General features: G+C 33.1%; 1 protein-coding gene across 1 annotated transcript in view; it reads left to right on the top strand.

Moving 5' to 3' along the window:
• The window catches only part of Cont (Contactin), a 51,639-nt gene that overhangs the window by 7,879 nt on the left and 18,589 nt on the right, over positions 1-25,171 (top strand). Inside the window, exons 2-15 of the mRNA XM_089233214.1 lie at positions 2,372-2,433; positions 7,458-7,656; positions 9,570-9,701; positions 11,065-11,186; positions 11,508-11,674; positions 14,434-14,623; positions 16,422-16,514; positions 16,635-16,835; positions 19,850-19,952; positions 20,064-20,251; positions 20,856-21,143; positions 21,227-21,505; positions 22,315-22,481; positions 24,749-24,869. Coding sequence (XP_089089340.1) covers positions 2,379-2,433; positions 7,458-7,656; positions 9,570-9,701; positions 11,065-11,186; positions 11,508-11,674; positions 14,434-14,623; positions 16,422-16,514; positions 16,635-16,835; positions 19,850-19,952; positions 20,064-20,251; positions 20,856-21,143; positions 21,227-21,505; positions 22,315-22,481; positions 24,749-24,869 — 2,305 coding nt within the window. The 5' untranslated portion in view covers positions 2,372-2,378. The remainder of the gene's footprint in view (positions 1-2,371; positions 2,434-7,457; positions 7,657-9,569; positions 9,702-11,064; positions 11,187-11,507; positions 11,675-14,433; positions 14,624-16,421; positions 16,515-16,634; positions 16,836-19,849; positions 19,953-20,063; positions 20,252-20,855; positions 21,144-21,226; positions 21,506-22,314; positions 22,482-24,748; positions 24,870-25,171) is intronic.

Below are 25,171 nucleotides of genomic sequence, written 5' to 3'. Positions count from 1 at the left end.
CTGCACTATTTTGAATGCATTGCAATGTGGTACTAGGGTTCCCACAATTAAAAAACAGAGGAATAATTTTTTGTATAAAATCTTGCCCTAATTGCTGATTCAAAATAATAGATGTTGTACCAACAGATATCATTGGGCTTTACTTTTTGTATTAAAATTTTGAGTTTGCTTGTTTTTTTACCAAACGCATTAAATCTGTGAAACATGGGTGGAGATATGGGGGGGGGAATTGCCCCCCCCCCCAGCGTCAAAGGTTGAGTCGACCGATCTCATATGTATTGACATCATCATCGTGCCCCCCCCCCCCAGACTTATTGTGCCACAGCATCCAAAAGGTAATCACTAATTTATAAAATGGGAGGGTATACAAAATAAAGTGCTAGAAAACAGATAATATGAATAAAGAGAAAATCAAAATATTTTATGAAATAACTTTTAAGAAAAACTTTCACATCAGTGTGATCCTTGACCTTGTATAACTGTTGATGTATTTTGAAAGGCAGCATCTCATATACAGTTGGCCCCCGTATTCACTGGGGTTACGTTCCAGGGGTGACAGCGAATACGGGAAATCTGCAAATAACCGAAACCATAGTCTTTTTTTGTATATCTCATTTATTGAACATGAGAAGAGCAGGGTGATGCAGAGGGTAGAAAAGAATGTAAAAGAGGGTGCAGTGATTGTTGATGTTTTTTTGAAAGAACATTGTGATTTCTGTTTACTGTTTCTTTTCTTCTGCATATCATCAAGTATGTTGGAGTATGTTGACAAGGCTTCCTCTACAAATTTTTCTATATGTGAAGAACGTAACATGGAGGGATCTATGTCATGAAAATAATCTATTGCTGATTTGAACTTGTGAAATCCTTTCGCTATGTTACACATGGTGAACTTGTCTTTCATTTCTTTATCTTGATTTTCATCTGGTACTGCTTCAGTTTGCGGAGCAGTCAGTTGCATTAATTCATCCTCGGTCAATGCCTCTGAATTAATATTAATTAGCTGTTTGACTTCTACATCCATATCATTGAATCCTTCTCCACCCACCTTTTTCGCTAACATGGCAATGTCTTTTGTAATTTTTTCAGTTGGCTCTGTAGAAATAGTTGTGTCCTGGAGCGCACATTGTGGCCAAAGGTTAATCCAACCCGAGGTGACTATTTCTCTTGTAAGAGCTGCCATGGCTCTAGTGATGACAGTAATGACATTAGCGAGTCATCAAAAAATAAGTCATCCTAAACATGCACAACTCAAATTTTGTAAACAAAACACATGAATGACAATTTGTGTGTGTTGCCAAAAAAGATTTTCCAATAAAGGAAAAAAAAAATACGGAAACTGTGTGAATTATGGATATCCGCAAATACTGGGGGCTGACTGTATATGATGATCTGATTGTAATCTGCTTCTATATTTAATTTTCATGACTAAAGTATAGAAAAGCTATCTTCACATAGGTAATGTACTAGGAAATGGAAGTAAAACTTTCATAGCTTCATTGAAGAGAACAATTTTTTTTTTTCGAACTTATCCAAAACAAACACAGTTCACACAATAGCATTTGCTTTTGAAAATGGCTCTTCCTTTTACGAAATTGACAATTTGAATGATCTCTTTCATAGCAACACTGAAATCTTCTGATAGTCTCTTGGATGCAAAATTTTGTCTGTGCAGAAGACTGAAATGCCATAACTTAGAAATTTATCTCTTTCACTTTTGGACAGGGAATCCCTAGTGTGTCTCAAGCATAGATGGCGCTCCATCAGTACAGATGCTATTGTATTGAGAACATGACAAACCTTCCTCTTTGAAAGAGTCTGTTAGATTGAAAATGCCAAACTTCAGTTTCGAAACCTCCATCATATCATACGTAATTGACGTTTTCACTCATGTCAGTGATTTCATCCAGTTGTCCAAAATGAAGATGAGCAACCAAATAGATGGAACATGTTGCTAGTGTCAAGCATAAATAGGCTCTATCAAGTAAAGTGCTAAAAAAAACAAAATGCCACATCTCAGATTTACTCATCTTTTAACATGGTTAAACCTAAATTAATTTTTTCTCACTATTAATTTTGAATAAACTTTGCTGCTGAATATATTTTATTTATCAGCAGGTAAAGAAATTTCCCTAAGTTTTTTGTGGATTTTTCGGTTGACATTTATTTTTGATATATACATATTTTTTCATTTTTGTCCAATTTCGTGATAATGACCCATATATATAAGTTAAATAATATAATATCATTTGGTAAGTATATATACTTACCAAATGATATTTCCTTCTGATTGCATATATATAAACTAAAGTTTTTTCAGACAATTTGTTTTATACGTTAAAATTCTTTTTTTTTCTTTTTTTTGTTACAGAAAAAGAATGGGATATCATGCTGTCATATTTTTTTTCATTTTTTTAATGATGTTTAATGAAGGTTTGTACTTCATTGTTTTCTTCACATTTATGTTCCTTGCATTTTTTTAAAGAAATGTTCATATGATTTTAATCAAGCAAAAATATTCTCACGTAACTTATTTGATAGCTTTATGTTAACACAGTTGACCCTTGGTTTAATAGTTTTATTTATTCTTGAAGTCCATTCATAAACCAGAATTGAAACTAATTTTCCTATATGAATCAATATAAAATGGATTAATCTGTTCCTGGGAACCTAAAAATTTCTAGTGTTTACTACCGTACTTTAAGCTGAAGTGCATAACGTGAAACCAATAGAAATTAAACTAACACTATAAAATATGAAAGAGATCAGTAATGAATAAAAACTTGATTTAATTATACATATTAGTATCGTATCTGTAAGTACAGTGTTATCAATTCTATGAGTGCTGAGCAACAAAAAACCTGGAAGTTCTCTTCCATAAACACATCTGGTGATAACTTTCGTTCTGAAATTTCTGTTTTTTGTTTTTTTCTCCCACTGAATGATTCAGTTTGAGCCTGACTGGGTCTGTGTCTTGCTAAAATTTTGTGTTGTGTGATTTATTTTTCCTGGTATTTAAAAATATTTCTTAAATGCCACATGGCATTGCATTTAAAAATGTTTATGCTTCAACATGCATTTATTTCACCAAGGTGGTATTATTACATGAAGCTTTAGGCCGAACATATAGTGAGGCGACTATGAGGTACGGGAGTGCGTAAAAGAGACTAGAGATAAAAACAATTGTATTGTTTTGTTCTACACCTCACATACTCTAGCAGCAAGACAAAGAAGAGAAAAAGGCCACTCAACGAGGTGTGTGACTTGCACAATCCAGTTTGTTTTTACCTCAATCTGTTTATTGGTCCATTTCTCCCTTTTTTTATCACACCCTTACATTTCAGAACCAGGGTTGGCAGGTTTTTGACGGTTTAAACTGTCACATCAAAAACCTTTGTCGAAAACCTCAAATATTCCTTTTCAATATAAAAATTCCCATTGGAAATACGCAAATTAATTGCATGTAATGCTTAAAGTGACTATGTTATACAAAGAATAAATATTTAATATTATTCTAAAATAATTGTCTACTCTCTACAAAATTATTTTGCACAAAATATTTTTTTTTTCTTACAAAATATACAATTTGAATAAAGCATAGCATAAACACGGAAGAGGAAACTATGGAATGATTTACATTCTCTGATTCAAAATGATTCTTGACCTTCCAAAATTTCTTCAACTGTTTATATATGTGTGCATTGATATAAACCATCTGCTGTACTCTTTTTACTACAGATAAGTGTGTAAAAAAAGGTTTATTACATCATATATGTAATGGTGATTTCTGTTATTAAATTATCTAGATAACCACTGATACTTAAAACCATACTCTTGTTGTGCATAACATTGAAATATATCTAGAGATCAAAATTCTAAATTGTAAGACTAAAATGTCATTTAATTTGACAATGCTAGCTTGTATATGATGCTTAAGAAACTCTGATAATTTATCCTTAGTCAAACTTATTCTTACTTTTGCACTATGATATGGTATATTTACTAGCATTTATAATGCAATGGTTATACAATTGAAGCTGTATTCAAACAAGAAAAAAAAATGCTTTGGGTATCAAGGCCTATCAGCTCTGCTTTGGTTAAAAATATTCTTTAAAACTCTGTGAATTTATACACACTGAGCTAAGAAATTTTTAGGGAAAATAAATGAGTCTAATTAGTGTATTAACAGATGCTTTGTGAGAATTTTTATATGGAATAAAATTTTGGGTGGATCAGAAAACTAGTATTTTTCTTCAGTAATTATAATTCTGAATATAAAGGCCTTTAATCTACATAAAAGTAAGTGTTTTGTTATTTAACTTATCTATCAGGTTACAAAAACTATTTGAAAACATTGACAATAAGTTTTTGACTGTTTTAATACTGATTTATAGTTTCTGAAGTCTAAAACCTAACTCTGTGATGCCCCCTATCATACATATTTTGAATAAGCGGTTCTATTCCACTTAGCAAATTGAACACAGGTAATCAGTAGCTTAGATAAAATGAACCACAAAACTATGTTTTATATGTCTAGACTTATATTGAAAAATTCAAAATTGCAAATTATAATTAACATTTTGTTTTAATAGTAATAAATTAATGTTTGAAAATAAAACATTGTAATATGCAAAAAAGTAAGTTTATCATCATGTTATATACCTATTGTGTTCCAAACATTATCAAAAGGCATTCATTTAGGTTTTTGACAGTTTAAACCAGCTTTTGACACTTGTCATGTCAAAAACCCAACCCTGTTCAGAACCCCTCTGGCCATTTTCTCTATCCTACTCCTCTTTTACTATGCACAGATGTCTCTTCCTCCACACCTCTGTTTTCCTCGTAGTTGCAATTCTCGTACCTCTTATACCTCTTCTCTCCATTATAACCGCAGCCTTACATATCACTCCATTTTGCAAACATTTCACAAATTTAAGATAAATTCCTTCCTCTGAAGACAAAATTCCTCTTTTATTATTGCAGCTGAAGTTGTTGCAGTCATAGCTGTCGGCATAGGCCTCTGGGCAAAGAGATATTCTGAAGCAACTCTTACCTGGCTGGAAATACCAGCCTATTATTTTACTTTTCAAAAACCATAGTATCAGATCTTATTACACTCCCTATGCAACGGAAAACAAGATAGGACACTCCTTATGCAACTCAGGTCCCTGAGCCTGGTCCCCATACTTTAAGACTTTCCTGTTTATAGTCCTTTGCCGAGTTCATTTCTGTGGTCCTCTATCTTATTCTCAATTTTCAAGTCCACCCTTTTTGTAGAGAGATAGTCCCAACCTTACAAGAGAATGAGCTTTATATCACACATACAGGGGCCAGAGGCAGAGCCATGTCTGGTTTCATTACTATTGTCTATAATCTGCCAGAGCCCCCAAAATTTCTGCCTGCATTGCAATCTGGCCACAGTTTCCTTCTAGCTGAATCCATGGTTCTGTAAGTCACTTGCTGCTAAACTTTGTTGATGAGAACTATGTGATGTAGGATATTATTTGGAGCAAAAGTGAATTGGCCATGTTTTTTTGTTTTGAAATTGCCATGCAGCTGTAGACTTTTCAGATATTCTCCTCTCAGAATTTTGTTCTGTTTCGGCTTGTAAATCAAAGCTTTGGTAAACTGACGCAAGTTCTTAAACCAGATTGTTTGCAAACTGAGCTTTGACTGCATATAATCTATGACATTTCAATGTTCTGTAATCTGAAAAATATATTTTTACTTCATAACTTACTACTATGGAACTCTTCTATGATTTGATATAATGTAGCTTGCTTTGTGACTACAATCCAGTCCTTAAAGAAGACTGTTCCCTAAAATTTGAGTAAATGAACGTCAGGTATTGTACACTTTGAATGCTTTTATAATACTTTGGTCCATCAAAAATAAATAAGTTGCTTGTGTTTGGAGGCCAAAAAACAGTTTTCACTCATGCATTAATAATTACAGACCAGGTGCATTGTGGTTAATGAGCATCACATTAAACAATTTTTTTTAAAGACATAACATTGTTGGACTTTATGCATGAAATTGTGGATTTCATTTTTTTTATCGTAACAAATTTTTCATTTTCAGTAGCTTCGTACTGTAGCCCAGCTTATATTATACCCTCTGTGTAATTTCATTACGTATCACATTTATTGATCTACCAATTCTGAAACAATTCTTACTAAATTCACTAAATAGTTGCTACCATTGCTGCAAAAAATCTGTGATTGTAATTGAATTTGTGGAATATACATTTTTCACAGAAAATCACAAAGTGAAAAGGGTTAATGTATAATTTCCCAACATGCTCTTATTTATTAGAAGTTCCTTTCAGGAGTGTTTACGAGAAGCATATATTGTTTAGTTTGTCACCAGTACTGAGAAAAAAAAGAAAATTGCACCTCAGCTGTGTCAGGAATTAAACACTCAATCAGATAGCTCAAATGTTCTTGACCAATCGTATAAATACAGATTTTGGTCCTCTGAATTTGATCACATGAATTTGAAGATGCCTGTCACTCAGGTCATTGAAGCATTGAGTACTTATTATACCCAAAGCCCAAAATTCTCACATTGTATTACACTGCTCAACAGTGATTTTTTTTCCCCCAAAAAAAATTTGTGTCTTTATGGTGATTTTGGGATACTGATTACAAATCTGGCAATGGTTTTGTCAAATTGGCTCTAGTTTTTGAGATAACATGAATGTTAAATTTTGTTGGTAATACATAAGCAGCATACAAATCACATTGGAAGTTTGCATTATAAATAGATACAGTAAATCTTTGGATGTTTCAGTTATTTTAGGATAATATTGGGACGCTGATTCTGAATCTAACATTAGTTTTGTCAGATAGGCTCTAGTTTTTGAGATAAAGTGAAAATTAAATTTCAATAGGAATACGTAAGCATTATACAAACCACATTCGAAGTGTGCAAAATGTAAATCAATAATAAACTTAATATCAATAAATGAAGACACTGATGTCTAATCATGATATAAATGTTGTAATAAATTCTGAGTAAAATAGGAAAACAAATAAAATATTAAAAGTAAAAATTCACAAAAAAATTAATGGCTACAGACTATTTTGAAATGTTGAGAGTATACACTATCTCAAAAACTAGAGTCAATTGGGCAAAACCAACACCAGTTTCAAAATCAGCAGCCCTAATTTACATTAAACCCATTAAAATTTCCTTGAGGCCAATTTTTTTTCAGTATTAGTGTTTATTATTGTATTGTGTAGTGTTTATTGTATATTATTATAAAAGATTAGCTTTTGACAGTGGAGAACTCAACCTCTCATCACAATCTTGAATGTAATTGTATCTGATCAGTTTAGCATATATCCATCCATGGAATGTCAAAAAAAATTAACTTAATTCTTCTTAAAATTTCTCCATCCTGTACTATTGAAGCTATTGATTTTTTATTTAACTTTTTTCTTATATTTTTTCAGGATTATTTCAATCTTGTCCTAAAGATTGGGAAGACTTCCAGGAATCATGTTACAAGTTTGTTCGAACACCTTTAAATGAGCGAGAGGGTGCAGATGAAGGATGCAAAATGTACAATTCAGATCTCTTATCAGTGAATACTATTGAAGAACATCATTTCATAATCACCTGGCTGCGAGAGAATGATCCTCAGCATAGAAGGTATGTCAACTATCCTGAAAAGTTTTTTTTAAATCTAAAAAAGGTATAGATCATTCTCACAAAATTGACCTAAATTATGCCCCAGTAATTTACATTATATATGTTTGGCATAGAAACTTTTTTTATCACTTTATATTTTTATTTTCTATTTATATTCTGTGTCTGACGTGTTGCATCTCTTTTTATAAATTTTTCATCAACAGATTTTTAGATTCTGTTGAAACAAATTTTAATCTCTTTAGAAAATGTCTTTCTTCTATCTGTTCCCAGCCCATTTTTCAAATTTTACAATGATAACTTTCTATCTTGAAACAAAAAATATATTCTTATTTTCAATAATATACATTTTTAGGACCAGTGCACTTTTATACAGTCAAACCTCATTAGTGGGTCATCCGGGTAACATGTCACTTTGCTTACTGGATCAGTTTTTTGAAATACTGATTGCACTCTATGCCGTTCTTATGTTATTGAACTTGTGATAATGTCTCTTAGGACTAGAAAGCCAGACATTGCCCAAGCTCTGACCCATGGGGGATATAAGTGCTGTGCCCTGAGGGTTGGGCCATGCTGAGAGAACCATGTTGGTTGTCTTTTAGAACTGGACAATGTATCAATTTATAATAAACCACTGACGTAAGAACGAAATGATGAACCCCTCCACTAATTATACAAAGTACAGATGACACACACACTACTGGATACCAAACGAATATAATTGGAAAGAAAAGTCACATTCCTCTGAGGGGAATCGATCCACCAACCTTGCACTTTCCGGGCGAGTGTTCTACCATCAAACTATAGAGGACAGAATTTTCTTTCCTAAGAACACTGTTCATCTATGTCACCATCTGGTGGCTAATTTCGTTATGAGCCGCTGTTGAGTTAGGAGGCTGTCTATTGGGCAGTCCCGTTCAGCCCAAAGGAACACAGTGTTCTTATGAAAGAAAATGTCTGTTCTCTGTAGTTTAATGGTAGAACACACGCCCGGAAAGTTCGAGGTTGGTGGTTTGATTCCCCACAAAGGAATGTGTGACTTTTCTTTCCAATTATCTTCGCTTGATATCCAGTCATCTGTACTTCGCACTCTTGTAAGGTCCCACATCTGGGTAAACACAGCTAGTATCAATTCCGATATCTAACATCACAATGGCGATTTGTCGCATGCGCAATGTATCAGATCCAATAGCCTTACATTGAGTTGAAATTGGCTATGTTGGTTTATGCGAATGTGCGTGCTGGATTTATTGAGAAATTCGATGTTGCTTATCAAGTTAAAATAGTCTATGTTTATTTAGTGAATGTGCTTGCATTATTTTTGTTATTGGATATAGACATCAGCAGGCATGGTAAGACTAATTTTGCAAGCCAATACACATGCATGAATACCGACTTCACTTTCTATCAACAAATAAGGGGGAAAGAAGGATATATCCATAGGTCTGTAGAGTCACTTGTGAAATAAGACTTCGAAAATCATCTTCTGTTATGTTTTGTGGAAATTGGAAACTCTTCATACACTGTACATAATAAGCCCAATGCTTAATTATTAGTGATTTTCCCTTCTATACAACATTTTCGATATTTTTGTTCATTTTTTGTTCAATTGCATGAGAATGACCCACATTTTTTTGACAATGTTATCACTAAAATATATATAAAACTGTAAGCCCCTATTTCTTTTAGATATATTATAGTTTACTAATTTTATCAAAGAGGCAGTGTTAATCCAAGTTTCTCAACCCTTTGAAGAGCAGAGATTTTTCCAAAACTCATAGAAAACAATGTAAACAGGTGATCTCACTATGGGGACAACGTGCTGGAAAGGGTTACTAGAACTCGTACTTAAAATGCTATAAATTATTTTCGCTAAGTAGAAGAAAAACTTTGTGATGGCTAATTTATTTCCCTAGGTGGTTTACAAGTGGGCGTGATGATGGAGACAACTTCTGGGTGTGGGATAGTGATGGATCAGCTTTCACTGATATTGATTCATTATTTCTGCCAATGACAAATATGTCTTACGAGCGATATGCTGCTTACAAGTAAGTGAAATGATACCCTCTATCTTAGCTTGAAATTACTGTTTTAATAAATATTTCATGTAACAACACTGGGAAACAGTTTTGAAAAATATTTTTTGTTAACTTTAATTTTTCATTTTATTTTGACTGAAATAGACATGTTAATTACGATACCGCAGTTAGTTTTCTTCTATCATGTCAGGTTTTCTCTCTACAGCTTATCTGCATGGGATTGTGGTGGCTGGATGGGGGAAAGGACTAGTGTTCTACTATTGGCTGGAAACAAAGCTATTTTTCATAATTTGCTTAGCAAATTATATTATTTTATTCCTTCAGATCATGTCTGTCTCTACTGTTTCTCGGTGGAAGTGCATAAACAATCCTGATTCATTTTGTTACATCTGTGGAAGTTTCATGATCAAATCCAGTCAAAGGGTGAATATCAGTTCATTTGTAAAGCAAGCCTATTTTGTGCATTTCAAAGTTCAATTTGGTGATTAGGATAAGTCATGGGCCTCTCATAAGTTGTGCAAGCAATGTGTGGAGAGTGTATGGATGTGTGTGTGTGGGGATAAAGAGAACACATGATAAGATGCCATTCTGAATACCTGTTGCGGATGGAGGGGGGGGGGGCGATGGTGTTGATAAATATATTGAAACTCTGAGAATATAGTAAAATATTTATTTGAGCAATTACTATGACACAAACAAAAAGGGTAGTGATATATTGAAAAACATACACGAGCAAGCTGCTGCTGGTGTGTCAGTCACATGGCTCAGTAAGGAAACATTCTAGCTATATTATACAGGTCACATGGCTCAGTAAGGAAACATTCTAGCTATATTATACAGGTCATTTGGCTTTCTGGGCTGGAACATGCTTCTTAACAATAATATGCCAGATTCCCCCCCCCAATCCCGAGATAGTAAGCCGATCAGGCTGAAGAAAATGAAATCTTGCAGTTCAACCGGAATGCATTGTGATAGTTTGTGAAGAATAAATTTTTGTTTTGACCTATGTGGAACAGTCTGCCTTTCTTGTAAGTTCTGGAGTAGCGAGGAAGAAGGAAGGCTTCACACAGTCGATCAACACAGTTTGAGACTTGCCATTGATGTCCAGTAGAACTTGTCACTACAGGCATGAACCTTGAAAGGTCTAATATAATACATAAACTATGTGATTTTTTTTTCCAGGAATATAGAAGGTATCCTATATCGTAAAAAATTGATGTGATAGAAAAAAATGTGAACATATTTTAATTCTCACAATCAAAAAGTTAGTAAAAAATAAGTATCAGATCTAACTCAACAAAAACTGTGTTCCCTCTGATTAAGAATTGTGTGATTAAGTGTAATCTATTATTTAAAATTCATTATTTTGCAGTTATTCAACAGTTGCAAATAAATGGGGCCTTGCCAAAGTTTCTGCCACTGATATGATGGCATATATATGTGAGATTGCCAAACATAAACTGCATCAGATCATTATCATGGATAGAGACATAGGTTAGTAGAAGTAGATTTTTCAATTTTGCATATGTGATTTTGAACCCAATAACTGTAAAGTAAAAAAAAAAAAAATATTGTGAAGAAAATATGAAATCTCCTGTTAGATTTTTCTAAAAATTGTATTATCACAAAAAATACAACAAATAAATTTATGAGAAAAAATATTGAGGAAGAGAAAATGATGATGCAAATTCTCTTTTTTTTTCAAAATATATATATAATCAAGTTTTTGGAAATTGAATTTGTTTTTGTTTAAACAGTTTGCACACAATTATGTTTTATGCTGTAGATGGTTTCTGATATTTTATTTCATACTAGATTATGGATTGATGATTTTGGACAAAGAGAAGATACCGAGAGGTCCATATTTCTTGCAAGAACCAAAATCTGCAGTGTTTGATTTGAGTGGGCGGAGTCAAGTCAATGATATTTCATTGAAATGTGTTGCTGATGGTTATCCTGTGCCTGTTTACAAATGGTACAAGGTAATCTTGTTCTCGTGTCACTTACTGTAATTAAAGCTATGGTTTCTGATGTGTGATACATGCACCTCGTGGAATTAAGATAAAATGTTTTTTTTTTGGGTGATCTATGAAAGTTCAAAAGCTGTCGTATCTAACAACATGCAGTGATACCTCAGTTTTCATTGGTAATCCGTTAGAAAACAATTGGCGAAAAATCTGAAACCGACGAAAACCAAGGCAATGATTTCCATATGAATCAATGTAAATCCAATAAATTCATTCTAGACACTCCGAAATAATACCAAAAACACATTTTATAGAGAATGAATATAGTGTTTAATATTAAAACTGCACCTTCGCCGTTCCTAGTAACACTGTGTATGGTAGTGTGCCTCTTGAATTTTTCATCTGTGGAAAAGGAATATTTTAAACAAAATGTTGCTTTTCCGGCATCACACCCTGGGAAAGCTTTCAGTGCTCTAGGTGGGCGGTGTCCCCACTGTGTGACCACCTGTTGTTTGCTGGATTTGATAAAAATAAAAGTTGCAAAATACATTTATTTTAGTTCTATCTACCAAGTATATGAAGTTAGTTTGACCAAAAAAAAAATTTATATAGTGCCTCTCAAAGGGTTAATAACAGACCAGAGTATGCCATGGCAATGATGTGGATGTGCTTTCAGTTCACCAAAGTTTGCAATCTAACCACTGCACATAACATTTTGGGGTATCCTCTAAACCAAAAGTTGCAAGGGTTATACAAGTAGTAGCATTCACCTGCTATGTGAACATGATGGCCAGGTATTGTGATATCTTGTTATTGTCAGAATGGTTCTTCAGCAGCTGCTTCGCTGGTGTTGCAATGTGCAACTTGATAAAAGTTGTGCGATCCACCAGGGCTGGACAAATAAAAAAATATTTAGGTGCCAACCAAATTTGTTAGGAGCAAAGCATGTTTTTCAAGAAAAACAGTTCTGAATAATGTTTCTTTTTTTTTTTTTACTTTTCCAGGACTGACCCATTCCCGTGTTGGAAGGCACATTATTACAAAATCAAAAAAAATTATCATACTTACACTTCATTTTAGCAATGATGAATATAAAATTTTAGACACCAAAACCGATTTTCTGGTGCCTGGGATTTGCCTAGCCCGGCTATTCACACACTGATGTGATTGCACAAAATTTATTATACCGCTGGCCAAGTACAGGTACAGCATCATCTACTTGTACATTTTAAAAATCATCTACTTGTATTTTTTTTTTCTTTCACCAAAGAAAATTCTATTGTTTCAGGAGTATCCATCAAATTTTCAAGCCATTGTGACCAGTGGTTCTTATTGTTGTTTTGGTTTTCTCAACCTTTTTGACTCGCAGAGCCCTTTCTGGTCTATAGTTTCTATGGCGGAGCCCGTAGGGCTATTTTTTATTTATTCATCAAAGTTACTGATTTATTTATAATATTTTTTTCAAATTTACTGGTTTTTTTAAATATTTTCCTTCAGAACCACTGGTCTAGTGATTTAGAATCAGAACTTCAATTATAATCACCCTGTATACAGCTGTTTATTTTTCATAAATCCCGTACTACTGTGCAGTGGAACCTTGATTAACTGGGGGTAATGCTGAAAAAAAAAAATATATATATATATATTTCAAATTTTCAATATTAAGCCTGGTGGTGATATAAAGTATCGTTTCTGCTCCTCATGGAAAAAAATTAATATATCTGTGCAGTACACTGGTCTTTGTCCTTTAGGGGGCAGCTGGTGTCTTTTTGGATTATAAGACCACTTGCCCTAGCGTGTTGGTGAAGTTACTACTGTTATTGCTTCTTTGTCAAAGAAAAAAACACCTGCGAGATAATACACCACCACCACATATGTGTGATGCAATTCTCATTCATGAATTTGCTTAAGATAGAGCATCATAATATAGCCCTAAGTTACAAAATGTGGTAAGAATGAGAAATTTTGGTACTGTATATAACTTTATATATAAGCAATTGAGATACTTGATATGAAGAAAATTTATATTCAGGCCTTTTTTACAAGATTTTTTACAAAAAAACCACTTATACATTAGTATCTTACACCATTTAAAGATACACCACTAGAATGTACTCAAGAATAGAAAATGTAAGAATGAAACATTTTTGCTAATAATGAACCAATGTGGTATTTTCCAAGAAAAAAAAATATTTAGTCCACTTTCATTTGAGTTTTTGGAAAATCAAGCTGGTTTTTTTAAGAAAACCCATTTGGTTAAAACCAAGGTTTAAACCACAGTTTCCCAAACATTTCGTTCCAACGTCCCCTTCTTCAGAATGTTTTTTCTCTCATCGCCCCCCCCCCAACTCAAGCGAACCCATAGGATCCTATGTTATACTTGTAGTTTCTATCGTCCCCTGGACCATTCCATCACCCACCAGGGGCAATATTGTCCACTTTGGGAAACAACCCTGGTTATAACTGGAGTTTGATCCACTTGTGCAATTGGCGTTCCACCGACATTTACATTTCTGATGAGTGTTCAGCATAAAAGATGAGGAACTACTGAATTAAGGTATTCAGAAAAGTTTAAGGTATCTGTATTAATGTAGATTTATCAAACAGGTAACTAAATGACATTGTATAACTATAAGACTGGCATAGCTGTTTCATCAGATCCTAATGAAAATGATGAACGGTTATTTATTTAAACATTTTTTTTCAGTTCTAATTTTTTGCACGTATGTGTGGGGGTTTCATTGTAAGATATATGTGAAATATTTTTTTTCCAGGAGGAATTTAAGAATGATCAGCTTGTTAATCATTTAATTGATCCTCTTACTGATTCACGCTATACCCAAACAGACGGAACTCTTATTATCAGCAATCCCCAACAAAATCAGGACCGTGGGAAATATCATTGCTCAGCTGAAAATGAATTTGGCGTTGTGATAAGTCAAACTGTTCAACTTAGTTTTGGATGTAAGTTGAAGTTGAATATTTTTACTCAGAATAATTGTTCTTCAATTAGCATTGAAACCTTTATAGTTCAAATGTTCTACCAAGTTTTTTAGCACATCCAGGAATGAACATATTTATGTTGAAGCTAGTGATTTTGTGTGCTTGCCTGCAAATTGTATACATATGATCAGAGTATGGAAGAAAACAATTCGAGAATATCATCATGAGATAAAGAAAATATTTATTCAATCCTTTGACTGCATAAAAAATTACATCTTTATTTTTTTTATATATTTTTTTAATTAAGAAAAAGTTTGAAGCATATTTATTAAGGGATCATTAATTGTTTTAATGAAAATTTAATTCTTCCACTATCACATCAATTAATCTGAGATGATTAAGCAGATTAATGGTTAAAATATGTTGATCAGTTTTGGGGACAAGTGAGATCTGTTTCCAGTAGTTCAACAATATTTGCATTTGAATAAAAAAAAAAGGAAAAAGAATAAAGAAATAAAAAGTGAGTTTGGAATATAGCAGAGCTGTGTTTAAAATCATAGGATTATCTGTGAAATGTTATACTAATGACAATGTGGGAAAAGAAGCATTACACGTGTGTTTGTCCTTTGAATCTTGTTCATGCCACTCAAACATGTTAATCTGTCTTTATTTAGTTCATAATCTATTGTCCCTAGCTTGATGCAAGAATATAAAGTTCAATTTACCTGTCAGTCTGGTCTTGTACAGGCACTCTCCAACTTACAAATATCTGAAGTTGAGAACAAAAATATTTTGGTGACCTTGGCAAATCTAATATTCACCTTAGCTGTATTTGATGAAAACGGTTCAAATCTATCTGATAAGATAGATATGGTTAAAATGATAAAACTTTTGTGTCACATTCAAATTTACCAACATTAAAAAATTATTAATTTTTTGAAAGGTAGACATTTTTTTCTAACCATACAAACAGTTAAGCATGATTTAGAGCCATTATATGGATCTGCAAACATAGTGGAATAAAAAACAGCTTACCATAATTTTGAATCATACTTTGCTGAATTTGTATAATGGCCGTATTTGGATCATGATGCTTTTGATGTTGTATTACAGATGTCAGTCATCTTCATGTTCCATGTTTGTCCTGGCTCCATGTCTTCCTTTCTTTTGAAGAATTCACTGTTCTGAGGAATGCTTTTGGGATTCATTTGTCCTATATTTTTATTGCCTAGTAAAAGGTTTAATAAAATCTGTTTCTTTTTATGTTTAGCTGGGAGAATTGTTTTATCTGAAAGTTTAAAACTTTTCATGCATGTTTGCATGTTTCAGTCATGAGTCATCTTGTGAAAGCAGTACTGATACTGTCTTCTAGTTGAACAAAAACTTTCTTTTTTTAATTTTAACTGCTGGTTTTCATTCAGTTTTTTAATTATTTATGTGTTTTAACTGTTTTGTTTTTTATTTATTGAGAATAGCAATTTTGTGATTAAAACTTGGCAACCAGTACCTGACTGTATTCTCAGATGTGATTATTTACTGAGTTATACAAATACAGCAAAATCTCTATGTAACAATTTTTAAAGGACTGGAAAAAGTTCTTTTTATAGATTAAATTCCCAATGCAATGTACATTACTGCTTTATGAAATTCTCCCAGACCATAGAGTAATATCATTATATTGAAGTTTTGCTGTATTTTTAATCCGAATGCTTCCCTTTTCTATAAGGCCTGATTTGATAACAATTTCATATCACATGTTTCAGTTGAAAAATCATGAGAAAATGTTTTGATGTTTCAAAGTTGAACTGAAATATTTCAGACATAGGTGAATTTAACAAGAAGCGTTCTCCTGATAGAGGAAAAGAAAATTGGGGAAAGTCTGTATCTTGTGATCCACCATTGCATTATCCTAGTAAGTTAATTTATGTATTCTTTTCTGTACTTTTATGATTTTGTTTGAGTTGTTTGCCATTCAAAACTGTTGTTTGCCCAAAAACATCAGTAGCGAAAGAATATAGGCCTATACTTTCAGGTGTGAACTATTATTGGGCAAGGAACACATTTCCTAACTTTGTTGAGGAAGATCAAAGAGTCTTTGTCTCCCATGATGGAAACTTATATTTTTCATCTCTCGAAAAAGTGGATTCAGCAAATTACTCCTGCAATGTGCAAAGTGTGATTTCATCTTCAGGGAGAACTGGGCCATTCTTTTCCTTTTATGTTGAGCCTGCATGTAAGTTGATGTGTGAATAAAATTTATTTTTTTTTTTGGATATTTGTTGGTTTATTTCAGAATTTATCTATGTAAATTTTTTTTGTAAGTTATGAACCTATTTTTTTTATCATTGTGAACTAATAATTTAATTTTCTAATATGTATAAAGTTCATATATTTTAAAAGCAGCATGATTTTATGGCATTCTATGGTATCACTGTTTAACTCATTTTTGACTGCTCTTCAAATTTATGACCGAATTGCTCAATTTTTATGTACTTGGTTACTGGTGATTTAACCTTTTTGCCAGTATTGACAATAGTTTTGTAAAGCACACTTGTCAATCAAACATGTTTTCCATCCCTCTATCTAGTCAGAATGACTGACACTGGGCGGAGCAGCTTTTGTTCACATTTTGGTAAAGGGGATGAGGAGACAGTGTTTGAAGTCGATCTTTCTTTCCCTTTATACAAATCAAGGTAGTAAAAGAATGTATGTATGAAGTACATGGTAAGCACATGTATAAGGACATGGTAATTGTGATAAATCGGGTTATTATGCTTAATAACATATTTATTGCATTTACCATGGCATGAATAACAAGAAAAGAGTATTTTTCTTCTAGGATTATTGCTCTTCGGGAGGTCTTGTTTAGAAATGTCTATACTCTAATGTTAAACTGCTGCCTCTCAATACAATGATAATCCCTCTACAACAATTTTTTTTTTTTGGTCCACAGAATATCTTTATATTGAGGTTTCACTATATAACTCTTTAATCAATATGATTTGATTTTATTACAATAACTCGTAATTTTGTGTGTGCATCAGTGATGTACAATTGATAAGACAATTTTTTTTAATGTTTTTGATTATTTCTTTTGATAGAAGATAAAATATTTTCTAATCAATCGGGTTAAAATTTTAAAAATGTAATTTTTAAAAATCATAAATTTCTTAACACAAGTACAAGGCCACAACAGGTGAAAGCCCAACGAGGTGGCTGGAAAAAAGATGCCCATAACACAGTTATGGATGTCAAATATTTAAAAAATACAGGAACCCAATTAGGGAGGAATTGCACCTTAGAGCAGTGGTTCTCAACCTTTTCAAGCCCGTTGCCCGGTTTTCAAAAATACAGCAACCCAATTAAAAATGCAATTATAAAACTATATATACTATAAAATATTATGCAATGCCCATAAAAAATATTTATGGTTGTCTTATTCCAAGTGTGGATAGCTTCTCGATGTACCCCAACATGTTTATCATATTTCTTTTTAAATGTGTCAATTGTGTTAAAATGTACTACCCCTGGGGGTAAGCTATTCAATTTATTAACAACCCTATTAGAGAAAAATTCCCTGCGACACCATGATCTAGAATTGTCCCTTATCAATCAATACTGCTGTCCCCTTGTCAAAGCAGTCGATTGACGGCATATTAAAAATTTGTGGTTCATTCTATCTATCCTGTTGAAAATTTTGATTATTTTGATCATATCCCGGACACCTGCGTTCTTCCAATGTAAACATTTTCAAAAAATGAAGTCTCTCTTCATAACTTAAGCTTTGTGTGCCAACCAAGTCTCTGTCTCTCTGTAGGTATGGTCTCCAAAACATTACACCACACTCAAATCCAGGACGAACTAAGCCTCGGAAAAGCGAAAGAATGACTTTAGGAGGACGCAGAGACTTTTTAAGAATGAAAAAAAAATTTGAGCTTTTTATTCATTTTTTTACCACCGCTGAACAATGTTCAGAAAATCTAAGCTGCTCGTCAATGAGAATTCCCAAATCAGTCACTTTTGTTTCATCCGGGATAGTGACACCATTCAACTTGTAAAAGAAACAGGGGTTGTTTGAACCAAAATGGGCTACCATGCATTTGTCAATGCTAAACACCATGCTCCATTTATTTGCCCATGCTTTCTCCAATCCTGTTTAAGTTTGTCTGAAGCAACTCCCTATCACTTTGATTCCCGACTACCCCCATTAGCTTCACATCATCATCGGCAAATTTGCTAACAATCCCATTGATACCCTGATCGAGTTTATTGATAAAAAGAAAAAATATGGGGCCAAGAACACTTCCTTGAGAAACTCCACTTGTGATGCCTGTCCAATCAGAATTCCCCGTTCACCATATTCTATTGTGACCTGTCTCTTAACCACTTAACCACAATTCTATCCAATTCAGCAAGTTGTCTCCAATCCTAATCTCATGTAAACGCTTCAAGAGTTTACCATGTTGGATCCTATTGAATGCCTTCTGGAAATGAAGGTATACAACATCTACATTTTTGCCCTTACCCAAAGCCTTAGTCATGTGATCATAGAAGCAAAAGAGGTTAGTTACACATGACTTCCCCTTCCTGAACCCATGCTGATTATTTGACAGTACATTATATATATTCTCATCTATCCACATCACCAATGCCTTTTGATAATAATTTCCAAAATTTTTGAGAGGGTGCTTGTCAAACTCTCACTTAAAAATGAATTTTTAAAAAATGCTACGATATACTCTCATTAAACCTTTCAGTTCTCAAATGATTCATACCCACAAAAATTTTGGTGAAAATTACATGAAAAAATATTTAAATGAAATATCATGTAAATGCCATCAGTCAAAAATGGGTTATATATATATATATATTAGTTTGCATATAATATAGTTGGAACTTGTGTGAACATGGCTGAAACACATTTTACTTAAATATAGTTTTGTATCAATATATTGACAGTTATTTTTTTTCAAAAGTTGATATTCATCTATTGAACTATCTCTTATGGAAGAATAGATAAACTTTGCCCAATATGTAACACTCAGAAAAATTCACTAACAAATTTGTTGGTGAATTTTTCTGAGAACTATCTGTTACCCACTTTCTTTTTTTGCTAATTGTTATATCTACCCTGTGATCTGAAGAATACATATATGGATTTAAATATGTACTTCTGGTGGTGTTCTATTTTATTGGCTTGTATTGTGTTAATTTTAATTATGCTTTTTTACTTGATTTTTCGTGCAGCCAGTGGACAAAAGCTGCTATTTCCAAATAACTTTCCGAAAGCATTTCCAGATGCCCCTCTTGCTGGTGAAACAGTTAGATTAGAATGTGTTGCTTATGGCTAGTAAGTATTGAAATACATATTTTCAATTTTGATATGTTTTTATTGAATAAATGATTGAGTATAAAAGTGAAAATCAGTTTAAAAAAAACTGTTTTATTCATTTTTATGTAGTCCTGTTCCATCTTATAATTGGACAAGGAAAGGTTACATGAGTGATCTTCCTCAGGGATCATATACAGAAAATTTTCACAGAGTCTTGATTATCCCAAAAGTTCGTGTTGAAGATGTAGGTGATTACTATTGTACAGCTAGCAACAGTTTTGAATCAACAACGAAGTCTGTGCCTCTTCGAATTCAAGGTAAACATGAGATTTGATTATGCTCACTATAGTGATTATTGGTCGCTATTAATGACCATGAGAAAAGTAATATGTTAAATGCTAATGTATAAAAATGAAAATAGGAATTATGTATAAAAATGAAAATAGGAATTATGTATAAAAATGAAAATAGGAATTATGTATAAAAATGAAAATAGGAATTATGTATGAAAATGAAAATAGGAATTATGTATGAAAATGAAAATAGGAATTATGTATAAAAATGAAAATAGGAATTATGTATAAAAATGAAAATAGGAATTATGTATGAAAATGAAAATAGGAATTATGTATAAAAATGAAAATAGGAATTATGTATAAAAATGAAAATAGGAATTATGTATAAAAATGAAAATAGGAATTATGTATAAAAATAATTATGGAAAGGGGCGCATTTCAATTTACTATTTTATCAGCAGATAGTTTACATTATTAGCGAATAATGATAAAAATAACATTTGATTAATGTAGCTAAATTTTCAATATTTTTGTTCATTGAGATTTGTATGTAAACTGTATGCTCTTAGTGTAATCAAGTAAAACACACATTCTTTTTTCTCATATTATCTGTTTATTTTTGTAGCAAAACCAGAGTTCACCATACCATTGAATAATAAAGTGGTTGATAAGAGTTCAGTGCTACTTTGGACATGTGAAGCGTTTGGAATCCCTGATGTTGCATATAGTTGGCTAAAGAATGGAAAGGAGTTACACTTGGCAGCTCTTGATCAAATAGACAGGTCACGGTACAAAATTTATAAAAATGTCTTGACTATAGACAGTGTGATGGAGCGGGATCAAGGAATGTATCAATGTGTGGCATCTAACCAACTTGGTTCTACATACTCTGCTGGGCAACTGAGAGTCATCAGTAAGGTTTTAAATTTCACATTTCATATTTTCCTTCATTTTACCACTGAAATATCGTACTTAAACCCTGTATATGTATTACAGCTCTTAAACCATCATTTGCAAAGTATCCCCTGGAGAATGAGATGTATGCTGCTGAAGATGGGAATATAACTATTCCATGCAGACCTGAAGCTGCTCCTACACCACGTTTTAACTGGATGAAAAATGACTTTGGATTGAGCTCAACTGGAAGAATAAAGATTCTTAGCAATGGCTATTTGCAAATTAATCCTGTTCGCCGTGATGACCAGGGTGTTTATACATGCATTGCAAAAAATGAATATGGTTCTGATAGAAGTTCGGGGCTTCTTCTTGTTTTAAGTAATGTTCTAATTACTATTCTTCGATTCTAATGATTAATTAATAAATCATCTTGAAAATCAGAGAAAAAATAACGTAAAAGCGAATAATGCCATTAAGTGTTTTTGAAAAGTATGTCGTATCATATCTGAGATAAATGCATTTTAAATGATAAATGTCAATGAGGCCTTTTGGATCACATGATATTTCCACTTTCTTTGAGGGACATACAAACCGTAGACAAGGTAACCAATATGGCGACTTCCTGCACGACTCATGAAAGACACAAATCTAAATTAAAGAAACATAGAAATAAATCAGTTTTTTTTCTTTTTGATGGGCGCTAAATATTTCAAAATTTTCATGAAGTTCAAGTTATTGACCTGCTTGTTTTTGCTTCAAAAAATGCTTTATTAAAGCTGCTGAATTTTTTCAATGTAATTTATGGGTCCATAATTAATTTTAAAACATCCTAAACTATATGGATTGATGCAATTAGATATTATAAGGCAATACGGAGACATTAATTTTCATTATATTTAATTTTCTGGGCTTCATATCTTTAAGCAAACCCAATATTTCAAAAATTGAGAATTCAATATTCCTATGGTAAAATCGTCAATTTTAACATTGATTTCTATGGGGCTCATCCTGTGCTTGTCCCTCAAAGTGATGCTGATGACGATGCCTATTCAAAAAGCCTCATGCATTGATGAATGTATTGGTATCATAGCCATGGTTCATTAACACTATGATATGGTATTCTTAAATGTATACTTTCTTTATAAATACTTTTTATGGTTTATTATATCATTTGTATGCATTTTCAGGTCTTCCCAGAGTGTTAGATTATCCCCGCCCCAAAGTTGCAGCTGTTGTAAATGACAGTGCTGAGTTACCTTGTAAAGCCTATTCTAGTGATTCTCTTGATCTGGCATACATATGGCTTCAAAATGGTTTACGAATCAATATGGAAAAGCAACCTCAATTTACTTTTGTGCGTAATTAGATTACATTGTTCCTTTATTTTTTTTACATGTACATGCTCTTCGGATACAGTAGCAAATTTGTTTCATTATTTACACAATATGGAGCGTTTTCATAAGTATTCTGTTGTACCACTAAAAATTTGAATAAGAGCGGCAAACATACTCAGAGAAAAACTTACTCTCACTTTATATAATGCCAAAATGTTCTATCAATTTTAACATTCAAGTTGGGTGCATTTAATCTGTGAGATGAAGTACCCTAAAGCGGGGTTTACCGAAAAAGGGGTGGGGCCTCTAGTAGCTTCCTGACTCACCATCACTCATGCAAGGGTATCGTGGTTGCTTCTTCAATACACTGTTGGTCTTTGTGAGGGACACATTAACCATTTAAAGGCCGAACTATGAACAAAGTCACTTATTGTTTTGAAATTTGGAATTCAGGGTTTTTTTGCATGCCAATACATACATTGTAACATTACCATTTAGGCCGCCGTGGAAATGATCCTTATTCTAGTAATTTTTAATCAATTTTAATTTGTTTACCTTTTGTTTCCTGGATCAATCGGTAGGATCGTGTGTCCGCCGATCGGCCGCCGTCTTTATTTTGGTTGCCAGATTCTGTGTTATATTTTTTACGATATTTCCTTTTCTCTCATGAAGTTATGTAAATTAGACGCAAGCTCAATACTGCACCTTTGATCTTGTGATTGGTTCTTTCATGAAGCATTGTGGGAACGCTTCTGTATAAAAACCAGATAGAGATCTGCACGACCTACTTCTTCTGACTAACTTCCTGTCTTCATTACTAAGGCGTCACGCCCTGTTGAGGTGTGAGCCAGATTGTCTCTCAGTTAAAACAATGTGTTAAACTTGGAAAGGTGTGCCTTTGGCACCACACCCGTTTCATCGCTTGACTTCATGTGATAGTCCAACCTCATCGTGATCCCGTCGCCTACGGATTGGTTAGTGGCCAGACCGGCTACTCTTGGACGTCCGTCTCCAGTTTCCTACGCAGTGGCTGACCGGTAGCCTCAACGCATGTTTCAAGACACAAAACTGTCTGAACCTGGTGTCGGGGTGTCTCCTGCCATGATGTAAAAAAGGCCACTGGTTGCCTGAGACATCTTGGACTGTCTTGTGGACGATGTGAACTAATATGCGAATACCTGGACATAGCGGTGAGAGCGTTCTATTTTATTGTCTCATTGTAATGTCTGAGAGAAAAGGCTAATTGTGATAATTGTTTGTTAAAATATTATATTAATAATTAATAGTCAATAGAATAAATAATTATAGTTTAACTAAAGTCTTGTGTTCCAAAAACTATGTTCCATTTATGGAACATTGGCCTCTAAACGGTTAATCAGGTAGATGAGTTGCACCTGATTACATATTTTCAGTTTCCAAATTTTCAAAACTTTCCTCAATGTTTCTTTTTATATACCTGCAATAGTTTGTATACCTATGTTCCAGCCTCTTAATTCATCATTTTCTGAATAGAAAATATAATGATATTGATCATTATTTCCTATATAATTTGAGATGAATTGTGCCTGATCATGTGTCTGAAGAAAAAAAATTGAGTAAACTTGAAGTTTTGTTATTGGGAATTGCAAAGAAATGTAAATATAACTTTGAGTGAAGAGTTTAGTCTGATAAGCTTCCCCTGAAACCTAAGCAAAAATTTAATTTTTGATCTCACAGATGAGTTGCGCCCGAAGGTCTTAGGATTTGTATTGTGCCCAACTGAAGAAGGTTAATGGGGTAGCCTTCCATGAGCAAGAATGTTTGAATTTTCTGCACAGTCATTGGATGTCTTTTGAAGAACAATTTCATACAACAAGCAGCAATTCACTTACTAAACATTCTGAATTTAATTATAAGTTATTTCATGCAGAGATGGAAATGGTGTATTGTTAGGAAAGTCAAAATTTTCTGTTAATACTTGCTCATTACTGTATGAGTTCACAGTATCGTAGTCAAATTTTTTAGCCTTTTTTTAAATGTTTTTTGTACTTTACCAATCTTATCTGGAGTGTGTGAGAGATGAATCTTACTTTTAATTCATCTGTAAGGCAAAAGCATCCAAGTTTTGCATACCAAACCTTTTCTTTTATAGCAAAGGCTTATACACTGCTCAAAACTTCTACAGAAATTCTATAGTAAACGGCAAGTATGTTCCAGGGATATCACTCTGGTGCATGATAATGGTAAAGAATATTTTGCAGAAAGTAAACCCAAATGAATAGCTATTTGCATTTTTATTTCTCAATAGGGTCGATATCCAGGATATTTACGAATATTCAATATTACACTTGCTGAAGCAGGGGTGTACCATTGCATTGTGAAAACATCAGTGGGCCGAATCACTGTTGCAACTGAGCTTGTCGTCATAGGTAAGTACAATTAGTACTATAGAAGAAACCAACTACAGTGGAATCTCTTGATAATGGACACCCATAGGGCTGAAATGTTTGTTCATTAATCTCTAATAAAATACATTGAAGCCCTATTCCACAAGCTTCAAAAGTTTCCACTAACAAGGAGTGTTCATTTTGGGAGGTACCACAGTATAAAGGATGAGGAAAAGGCACAAATTCCTAACCTATAATTGAAATTCTTTATTAGTTTCTTTTTTATTGAGTAATATTAGGCATCCATCATATCCTTTTAGTAATTTTCTTACCTTATGGGTATT

The sequence above is a fragment of the Pholcus phalangioides genome, unplaced genomic scaffold (assembly GCF_987345545.1).
Source record: "Pholcus phalangioides strain wild (caught in Gottingen) unplaced genomic scaffold, Ppha-v1.0 ptg000007l_1, whole genome shotgun sequence".
Lineage (NCBI taxonomy): Eukaryota > Metazoa > Arthropoda > Arachnida > Araneae > Pholcidae > Pholcus > Pholcus phalangioides.
The sequence above is the reverse complement of the archived record's forward strand: the minus strand, read 5'-3'. Positions and strand labels throughout refer to the sequence as shown.